An 11,257-nucleotide genomic window follows, 5' to 3' on the forward strand; every position below is an offset into this window, starting at 1 on the left:
CGTTGAGCATCTGAAACCGAAAAAGAGGATTTCTACAGAAATGGCACCACCAATTAAAGGTCAGTAAAACTCACCTGATTAATCTGATGCAGTTAATCAAGAAGAAAATGTATCTTATTCCGGACTTTCTAACAAAATGTGATCACCTAACAACAAAATTGTTGTATTTATTAATAAACAAAGCCATTGCTAAAAATTACAAAAAAAAACAAACAAAAAAAAATATATATATATATATATACCTAAACCAAATGTTTTATTAAAGACAAGTTTGTATGTTATTATTTTGAAAACAATTTTTCCCTCCAACTTCAGGAGACCTGAGGATTGTTTTGTTGGGAATGACTGGAGCTGGAAAGAGTGCAACAGGAAACACAATCCTGGGCAGAGATGAGTTTCAAGTGGATTTTAATCCAGAGTCAGTTACACAAAAATCTGAGAAAAAAGAGACAAGAAAAGGTAGAAGGAACATATCGATAATCGACACTCCAGGCCTGCAAGATTCAAAAGGAAAGGAAAATGAAGTGAAGGCTGAGATAAAGAAGTGTATGAGAATGTCTGCTCCTGGTCCTCATGTGTTCCTGCTGGTCATCAGACTGGACGAAAGATACACAGAGGAAAAGATGAACACAGTGAACTGGATTCAGAAAAACTTTGGAGAAGAAGCTGCTCGTCACACCATCATCCTGTTGACTCACGCTGATTCACTGAGCAATAGACCACTGCAGGATCACATAGAAGACAGTCCAGATCTACGACGTTTGATAATTAGCTGTGGTGGCAGATATCATGCATTCAACAATGAGGACAGAAAGAATCAGGATCAAGTCAATGAGCTGCTGTTGAAGATTGATAAAATGGTGCTGAAAAATGAGGGGAAGCACTACACTAATGAGATGTACCGTCAAGCCCAGGCAAGGCTAAGCAGTGGAGACTGCTGGGAAGCCCGTCAAGCCCAGGCAAAGCTGGAGGAATGCAGTGCAGTAATAGCATTTGTAGTAGCAATTGTAATAGTATTATCAGCAGCAGCAGCAGCCGAAGCACAAGTAAAGGAAGTAATTAAAGTATTAGTTGGAGTAGTACTAGTACTAGTAGTAGCAGGGGTAGTTGGAGTAATAGTTGGAAGAGTAGTTTGTAAAATAATACAAACAGTACGAGCAGTTGCTGTAGCGATCAAAAATAAACTGTAGAAGAATATGTATTGTAAATATTGTAAAATAGAAAAATTGTGTATGTTTATTGTCAAAAAGACTAAAATGTCAATGTGCTCTTGCTCTGCATATGAGGAAAAGTAGGTGTGTATCTGTGCTGTGAAGCTATTATTTTACGATTGAACTACAGGGGGTGAAATTATTAGACTACATGATGAAGACTTGGTACAAATGATTTAACAGACAGAAAACAGCAATCATTTAATACATTTAATTCACAATCATTTTAATCAATGTTAAATGATTTGTCGTAATTATCAGCAGGTTCACTTGTTTAAAACTTTATGTAAAACTATCTGACACTAAACAATAGAAAGATTTGTCTGATTAGACAGGGTTGAATTTTTTACCTTAAATACTTAAATAATATAAAAAAATATCACACGAAATGGGACACTGAGTACTGGAAGAGTGTGATTACAACTCACTCACACACATAAACATACACACATGTATATATATATAAATCATACATTTTGTTTTTTAATTGTTAACATATGTTTAAAATGAAATGAAATGTTTTCATTTGATTGATAAATAAATAAAATTAATTGATAATAAATTCATTCACAAAATTGTTCATGTAAAGTTGTCAAAACTTTAATTTGTAACAGATAATTGCAGTAAAGATGGGACCATAATGATCGGTTTAAGAATGTGTAATGCTGTTTGTGGAGTTGTTTAATCCTCCTCTGCTGAGATCTTCACAGATTTAATGTCTTCTTTTCTCTTCAGTTGATTTCATCTAAGACTGTGGCTGAAGTCAGTTGTAGTTCTTGTGTTTCTGCTCATCTCTTTTTCTGTTCTCTTCTTTCCTTATTAAGGAAGCTAATTAAATAAAAGCTTATTAAGGCTGAGATGACTCCATATTTAATATACACAGATTTTGTGGCTCAGATAAGGTCCAGTTCTGGTTTATTTCTTTACTCTTGGCTGACATGTGGTAACGGTGGCAGGCCCCAAATAGAATTTAAATCAGCAAATTAAAGATGTATATATATATATAAACCACACAAATTAAACCAACTGATAGACTTAGTTCGGGCACCAGACAAGCTTAATCTTGTCAAATAATGTTTTTTACCCAGAATTGCTCTTTAAGACACTGGTTACAAACAAACATGAATCAGAATCACACAAAGAAAGTTCAGTTTCACAGTAATATTTTCATTATTTTCACAGAATTCAAACAAAACCTCAGTTTCACAGTTATATTTTCACCATCATCAAAGAATCAAACAAACTAATAAAAAAAAAAATAAAAAAAAAAAAATAAAAAAAACTTTTGCTCAAGTTCACAATACAGGGTCAAGAGCCCAACTAAAGCACACACTGATCTCCATGATGGTGACCTCAAATGAAACATTTTCAATAAGACATCAACATCTAAACCTCTGTTAATTCTCAATAAGATCTTCTGTAGACGTGTGACAGAAATAAAGTCAGTCTGGTTAGTAATAAGTGAAGCTGGTAAAGCTGTTTGTGGAGTTGTTTAATCAGATCTTCAGAGAGTTAATGTCTTTTATCTTCAGTTCATCTAAGGCTGTGTCTGAATAAAGTTGTAGTTTGTGTTCTTATTACTCTTTCGAAAGATGATTGAAAGAATGTTTCAGGAACTAACAGTTACTAATCTTTAGGTAACATTCTAGTAACATTAAACATTTTTTAAAGGTGCTCTAAGTGATGTTGGGTGACGTCACTTCTTGTTGACGTTTAAAGTATTGTCAAACAAAACGGTGTCTTCAATAATGCTCAATCATCACTCAATGAATCACTTAATTAGCTCATTAACACTCTTGAGTGTTAATTTAACACTCATATTTCAACACTTTAATTGAGTCTGGAGCCATATAAACTCACAGGAGAGTTCAATTAACACTGGAGTTTTTGCTGTGAAAACTGGATTATTTGTTTTGGTTGAATGTAAAAATATTAATTTTAGGATACCTGAACTTAATTAACATAATTGTTTTGGACAAAATTAAGACTAGATAAAACCTTATTCAACTAAACGGCATTGGATTAACCGTATGTAATTAACTTAGTAACCAAAGTAACCTAGTTACGTGGAACCTGTTGACATAAAAAAGTTAATTAAAGCCAATAAGCATTTTTTTGAGTGTAGGAGGACCAAGAGCAACAAATTGTTAATCGTTAAAAAAACATGCCCCACATCGTACACAAAAAATAAAAGAAATGAGAATAAAAAAAATGCAGTAAATGAAAATAGACATTGCATTAGGCTATAATAGTGTTTTATCTGTTTTTGGAACTGAAAGTTGAGTTTATCTGTTTGTGAGCTTATCTTTAAAGTAAGCAGGTTATGATCCATGTAAGATTACTGATAAGTCATAACCTGCTTTCTGTAAAAATAAGATCACAATAGACCTTTATTTACTTATCAGTACATTGGTTTATCTTTGTCCTATGTCAGGAATTGTTTGTAAAGAGCAGCCGCACTTCTGTTTGACAGATCTATATCTGTGTTCATATTATGAAGATCACATACCTTTGTACTTTGTATCATAGAAAAGATGAAGATGCCTTTTTAAACTGTAATGGTTTGATCCAAATGAATGCTTTATAAGTCCTGCGCCATTTTGTATGTCACAAGTGTTTTCTGGGTGTGTAGGTTCAATTCACATAATAAAAAAACAAACAAAAGAGGAATCTGCTTAAAATGTAAAAGTTTAAAATCCAAGATTCACTGGAAAATATTTTACTGAAGATTTTCATTTAAAATTACAACAAATTACAAAAAAAATGACTGTGCACAAAAATGAAAAATAAGATACAATAAATGGTTCAGCCCATATTAGACTATCTTCAGTTTTCAATACAAGTCAGATGCATATATACAGTACACGGTTCAAGGCACAAAATGGAAACACTAAATAATTAACAAAATTAATAATTAACAAGATACTGATTAATTGATTATGCAATAAGTAAATCATATGTAAATCCCACCACACAGGAGGAGCAATCCATTACAATCCTGCAGCAACAACAGAGGTCCGGGAAACCATCTATATAAGGGGTCCACAACTCTGGACTGCGAGATCCACTTTCCTGCAGAGTTTAGCTCCAACCCTAACCAAACACACCTGAACAAGCTAATCAAGGTCTTCATGATTACTACAACGTTACAGGAACACCGCAAAATCCCCAGTGTTAAATCAACACTGCTCAGTACATATTGTCCCAATCTAAAGAGTGATAAAAGTGTTAAAGTTAATGAGATAATTAAGTGATTAATTGAGTGATGATTGAGCATTAGTGATGAACACCTGCTGTTAACAAGCAGAATCACTGAAGAACAGAGAAACACAAGAACTACAACTGACTTCAGCCACAGTCTTAGATGAAATCAACTGAAGAGAAAAGAAGACATTAAATCTGTGAAGATCTCAGCAGAGGAGGATTAAACAACTCCACAAACAGCATTACCAGCTTCACTTATTACTAACCAGACTGACTTTATTTCTGGCAGGCGTCTACAGAATTTATTGGTTGATGTTTTTAGTGATCAGAAAAATCATGCCACCATTATAGTGGTCAGTGTTTGCTTTAGTTGTGCTCGCGACCCATGAAGCCCTGATATAGAGTGATATTATTTATTATTATTTTTTAGTTACTAGAACTTTTGTGTAAGTGAACTATACTAACTAAGCTTTTGTCAGTACAACATACTATTCCTATTTCACTTAGTTTTGTTTTAAGGCAATCGGTTTGCATGCTTTTTTTAAGTAATCTAACTAATTTGATTTTACAGTGTAGTTTCCCATGGCCTGCATGCAGTAAAGAATGACGGCCCTCAAGTGGCCCAGATCTGGACTACAGACGTGAACCACACATGAGCCATAACTGGCCCAAATCTTAGCCAACTAATAACCAATAACCAGCCCCGAACTGTCTTTAAATATGTAATAGGTAAACTGGGAAATGATAACTTTAGCCTGCTAGCACTGAGAGCATACAATCAGAGGTGGAAAGTCCAGGGCTCAGAAAGTAAAAGTCCTGCCATATGTTTATTCCACCCATGAACTCACACAGCAAAAACTCCAGTGTTATAATGAACTTTAAGTTGCCATTATGGTGATCAGTGTTTGGGCTCTTGACCCTTAAACTAATAACGTTAGATTTAGTTTGGCTGCTGTAACTGAATTATGCCAGCCAGATGAACAACAAGAAAAGTTGATCAGGTGGTGTTGGTTATGTTTTGACATAATCATATTTTGACCTGAATCACAAAACTCATTAACCATTTAAAGGTGAACTGCACAACTAAATCAAACACTGATCTCCATAATGGTTACTAAAGATTTAGATTTTTTTTCTCCTTCAGTGATTCTGCTTGTTAACATCAGGTGTCTTCAATAATGCTCAATCATCACTCAATTAATCACTTAATTAGCTCATTAACTTTAACACTCGAGTTTTCTTGTCACACTTGTGACACTTGTCAGTTTTCAGAAAAGTGTTTGTTTACACAAACCCGTGTATATATGCCGTCAAGAGCATGCCAAACCTGTAGGTGGCAGTGTAACGAGAAGCTCAAGCCCACGTTAGCCAATCATAGTCCCGAAAATAGCAACAACATCAACGAATCACTTCCTCTTTCTGGTCGCACTTTTGACGCACTTTTGACGCAGGTGCAAGTTATGTCGCCTACTGTGACGTTGGCTGCCTAAAACTAATTTTTTCTCAGTTTACGTGCAAATGTGCAAACGAAGTTCTCCAAAATCTCCACTCTGGCCAGAGTTTTTAGAAAGAATCATTTTCAGAGGCGAATTCTCCGTTTGCGTTAGGGCTGGGCGATATATCGCACGATATTGTTATGCGCATCTCGTCAGTAAAGCCGGTTCCTTGATTCCTTGTAAATCGCCTTCACCTGCTTTCAGATGGAGCGGTGTTAAATTAACACTCCTGGGGCTGGAAGTGTATATGAGTCCACACGTGAAAAGTGTTAAAATATGAGTGTTAAATTAACACTCAAGAGTGTTAAAGTTAATGAGATAATTAAGTGATTAATTTAGTGATGATTGAGCATTATTGAAGACACCTGATGTTAACAAGCAGAATCACCAAAGGAGAAAATCTCAAATTGTAAGTTACCATTAAGGTGATCTGTGTTTGATTTAGTTGGGCTCTAGACCATTATATGTTTACTTAAATATTTACTGTTGTTTGTCTGCTGTTATTGATTTATAACAGTTAAATGAACAAAGAAAAGTGTGATCTGATAGTGTTGGTTATGTTTTGACATAATCATGCTGTGATCTGAAAAATGAAACTTATTGAGATAGTTTGGTTTAACTTGTTAGCAGCAGTTTAGTGATTCTTCAGCCTATGATTATCAGTACTTTACTTATAATTCAAAATATTTAATAAACATTGTTCTGATCAAAAGACATTCAGATAAATTCATTTAAAACACAGACATCAATAATCAGCCTGTGAATCTCAACAATGGTGACAATAATAAAGCATGTTGCAGTGGCTGCCACCAATCACAACTCATTAATGGCTCCCATCATGCATTGCGGTATGAATAAATTATGATCTGAATTGTCTATGTAATTTACTTTTCCTAATTGAATATTCTGATCCTCACCATTGTTGAGATGCATAGACTGAATCTCGACATCTGTGTGTGCCTAAAAGAACGATTTTTTTTTTAAGCAACTTTTAAGAAATCCTTTATATTATATCAAAAATGCTGGGCATTTATGCAGATTCACTAACCAACAACATAAATCGAAGTCAGAAAGAAGGATTTTAATGAGTTCAGTGATCAAGTTCAAATGATGATTGTCATAATATAACCTTCACCATCAGATCACTTTTTTTTTCTTTGCTTATCTGTCAGTTATAACTCAGATACAGCAGCCAAATAAAATCTAATGTAAACATATAATGGTCTAGAGCCCAACTAAAGCAAACACCCATCACCTTAATGGTAACTTACAATTTGTGATTTTGTCCTTCAGTGATTCTGCTTGTTAACATCAGGTGTCTTCAATAATGCTCAATCATCACTAAATTAATCACTTAATTATCTCATTAACTTAACCACTCTTGAGTGTGGACTCATACACTCCCAGGAGTGTTAATTTAAAACTGGAGTTTTTGCTGTGTACAAAGAGCCGTAGTTAAAGGAGAACTCCGGTCAATTTTAACATTGAGCTCATTTTTTTGTACATTTGGAGTGCTGTCAATACAGAGAACAACGACAAAAATCGGTGTTGCCTACACCGAGTTATTCTATTTTTAAAATTTGCACCCTGTTGACTTCAATGGGGCAAGTACTAAACCTGCTTTTAGCCTCTTAACATCCTTGATGTGTCATTACAAGTGCACAGAAAATGTGAGTGATTCCTTCTGAGTGAACACGAGTGAGTCTGACTGCAGTAGATGTGAAAGAAATGTATAAAAATTATGTTATTTAAGCCAGCGCAAATACCTTTGTTTACATCCTGTTTTTCGGTTGAAGTCCAAAGTAGTCGATTGCAGAGTTCACACGCATAGGTTTAATACCTATGATCACGCGCGTGAACTCGACAATTGATTTTTTAGTACATTAATTGAGTTCATTACCTCTTTCAACTTCAGTGAAAGCAATTGTTTAATAGGCGTCCTTTGTAATTAAACCAGACATGTCTGGTTAGTAATAAGTGAAGCTGGTAATGCTGTTTGTGGAGTTGTTTAATCAGATCTTGAGAGAGTTCATGTCTTTTATCTTCAGTTCATCTAAGGCTGTGTCTGAATAAAGTTGTAGTTTGTGTTCTTATTACTCTTTCGAAAGATGATTGAAAGAATGTTTCAGGAACATCACACTAACCTTTAAATAACATTCTAGTAACATTAAGGAAACTGGACATTTTTATGTTCTTGGAATGTTAGAAATCAACGTTCCAATAATGTTGAATTTTAAATCAAAATTAAGTTGAAAGAACGTTTGAGGAACATTATACCTTTTAAAACACGTTCCTCTAACGTCAAGAAAACTGGACATTTTTCACGTTCCCAGAACCAACACTGAATATTTGGAGAACGTTCTTATAACAAAAGTCTGTTAGCTGGGAACATGCATTTTAGTCTGGGACTATAGACTTTATAGCCTTTTCTGTGAAACCGGGGGTTAATGTTCACTAAATGTTGCAATTTATCGCCAGCATTTTATGCCTATTTTTTCTTCTCTCTTTTATATTATATGATCATTGTTTTATGATGCATTGTAAAGTATGTTATTCATGAGCTGATGTATACTTAGTACTATAAAAATAAACTTTAACTTTGACTTTGATAAGAATAAGAGAGAACAAAGCAGTTTATGTGTGGTAACCTAAATATTAACCTTTCGATTCTCTATAAGAGGTGCATGGTATTAAGAAATGGAAATAAAAATCACTTTGGATTACCTTTATCCTATTCAAATTACATCAAATTAATTATAATTAATAATAATAATTCATTACATTTATATAGCGCTTTTCTCGGCACTCAAAGCGCTTTACATGAAAGGGGGAATCTCCTCATCCACCACCAATGTGCAGCATCCACTTGGATGATGCGACGGCAGCCATATTGCGCCAGAACGCCCACCACACACCAGCTTACTGGTGGAGAGGAGACAGTGATGAAGCCAATCAGTATATGGGGATGATTAGGAGGCCATGATGGACAGAGGCCAAGGGGCAAATTTGGCCAGGATGCCGGGGTTACACCCCTACTCTTTTTCGAAGGACATCCTGGGATTTTTAATGACCACAGAGAGTCAGGACCTCGGTTTAACGTCTCATCCGAAGGACGGTGCTCTTTGACAGTATAGTGTCCCCATCACTATACTGGGGTGTTAGGACCCACACAGACCACAGGGTGAGCACCCCCTGCTGGCCTCACTAACACCTCTTCCAGCAGCAACCTGGTTTTTCTCAGGAGGTCTCCCATCCAGGTACTAACCAGGCTCAGCCCTGCTTAGCTTCAGTGAGCAACCAGTCTTGGGCTACAGGGTGATATGGCTGCTGGCCAATCATGTTATTTTAGATGACCTATGACTGTTTGGGATTTATGCATTAATGAATTGCCAATTTAGCAGACACTTTTATCCAAAGTAACTTACATTTCATTCAAGGTCATTTCATACATTCCCTGGGACTGTTAATGCACTCAGAAATAATATGAACATATTTTGATTAATTTATTGAAATTTATTGAAAAGATTTCTGGTACAGGATATACAATCCTCTATTCCAGACTCTAAAAAACACAAACAAATATATATACATATCATTTCACATTTTAACATTTTATTAAAAAAAAAAACACATTCATTTCATAATTGAAGTTTTCCTAACAATCATAAATAAATTACATAAAATTAATTACATTAGTTACTGACAAGCTTTATAATTATACATAACACCTTTTGACATGCAAAATGCATTCAACCTGTTCTTAAAGGAATTAATAGAAGGGGAACACACAACTTCTTCTTCAACTTCTTAAGGGTAGGATTCCCATCCAATAAATATGTAAAGCCATAACTCATACAAAGTACACATTTGCAATGATATAATTGAGTTGGTCCAACTTAACTTGATCAAATAAAAAAATCCAGCAATTAAATGGTTACTGTCACGGTTATGTTTAGTTTCTTTCCCCCAGTTTCACAGACAAGGCTTAAGATAGTCCCAGACTAAAATGCAAGTTTGAGCTGTTTTAACTGAAAGTAACTTACTCTGGCCTATCTTAAAATATGTCAGTGCAATTGTTTTGTATCGAGATTCACACCAGAAATGTTTTTCTTTTCTTCTAAGGCACGTTTATAAAAATGATTAAACTGCCTAATCCTGGCTTAATCTAAACCCTGTCTGTGAAACCAGGCCTTTGTGCCTTAGGGGCTGTTTAGACGACACTGTTTTCAGATAAAAACGGAAGACTTTTGTGCATTTTGGCCGTTCATTTACACGACAACAGCGTTTTGGTGGTCAGAAAATGCAAACTTTTGAAAACGGGTTTCAAAGTGCAAGTTTTCAAAAACGACACCTTTATCATCTCCGTCTAAACTACAAAAACGAATCTGTGAAAACGGTGACGTCCGTGTGAACGGGGAACGGTTTGATAACGTTGTAATCTGTACAAAGAAAAAATGTGTCTGTTTTCAGCACATGGTTGTCATTTTAAAGTTCCCTTAGGCTACGTTCACACTGCAGGGCTTAATGCTCAATTCCGATTTTTTGAAAAAATTCGATTTTTTTGCAAGGCCGTTCACATTTCCAATTAAATGCGACCTTTTGTGATCTCCTGTGTGAACGTGAAATGACCCAGAAGTGACCCGCATGCGCAGAAGAGTACTCAACGGTCAACGACGTCACTTATTGTTTGCGGAAGTAGCTAAACTTTAACTGTGATTCTCTCTCACACACACACACACACACACACACACACACGAGCGCGCGCAGCGACCGTTACACAAGAGCCAGACAGCAGCCGCTGACCTATCTAATATCAGATCCAGCACAAATAAGTTAACATAACGTATATATAATGGCCGTGGGCTTTTTTTTATTTATTTTTTTAATTAACGGTTCGGCAGATTTACCTCAGCTCGACGAATATGCAGTCCGTTTTCAAACCGACGACTACTTCAACGCAGAATTATGACGTTTTTCGCGTATCAATGACGTGCGGGTCGGATACATGCGACCTGGCCGTTCAGACTGAAGTCGCATTTCAAAAGATCGGATATGTATCGGATTTGGGACCACATACCCAAGTGGCCTGGGTCGCATTTGAAAAGATCGGATCTGTGTCGTTCAGACTGTCATGAAAAGATCAGATACAGGTCGCATAGGGGCAAAAAAATCGGAATTGGGTCGTTTCAGCCTGCAGTGTGAACGTAGCCTAAGTTTGGTTTTCCCTGTTCCTGATTCTCTTTGGTTTCATTCCTTAATTCCCTGCGGTTTATATAGTTAATTTTCATGATTTGTTACACCTGTGTCCCATTTTGTTCACTTGTTTGCTTCTCAGCATATACTCTC

General features: G+C 35.6%; 1 protein-coding gene across 1 annotated transcript; it reads left to right on the forward strand.

The window, feature by feature from the left end:
• Positions 1 to 341: 341 nt before the first annotated feature.
• Positions 342 to 2,752, forward strand: LOC309495552 (GTPase IMAP family member 9-like; the record flags this gene model as incomplete). Its single annotated transcript, XM_082165333.1, has 2 exons — positions 342 to 983; positions 2,744 to 2,752. The coding sequence occupies 2 exons, from the start codon at positions 342 to 344 to the stop codon at positions 2,750 to 2,752; spliced, it is 651 nt and encodes a 216-aa protein (XP_082021459.1).
• Positions 2,753 to 11,257: the final 8,505 nt, after the last annotated feature.

The sequence above is a fragment of the Leuciscus leuciscus genome (assembly GCF_965113295.1).
Source record: "Leuciscus leuciscus genome assembly, chromosome: 3".
Lineage (NCBI taxonomy): Eukaryota > Metazoa > Chordata > Actinopteri > Cypriniformes > Leuciscidae > Leuciscus > Leuciscus leuciscus.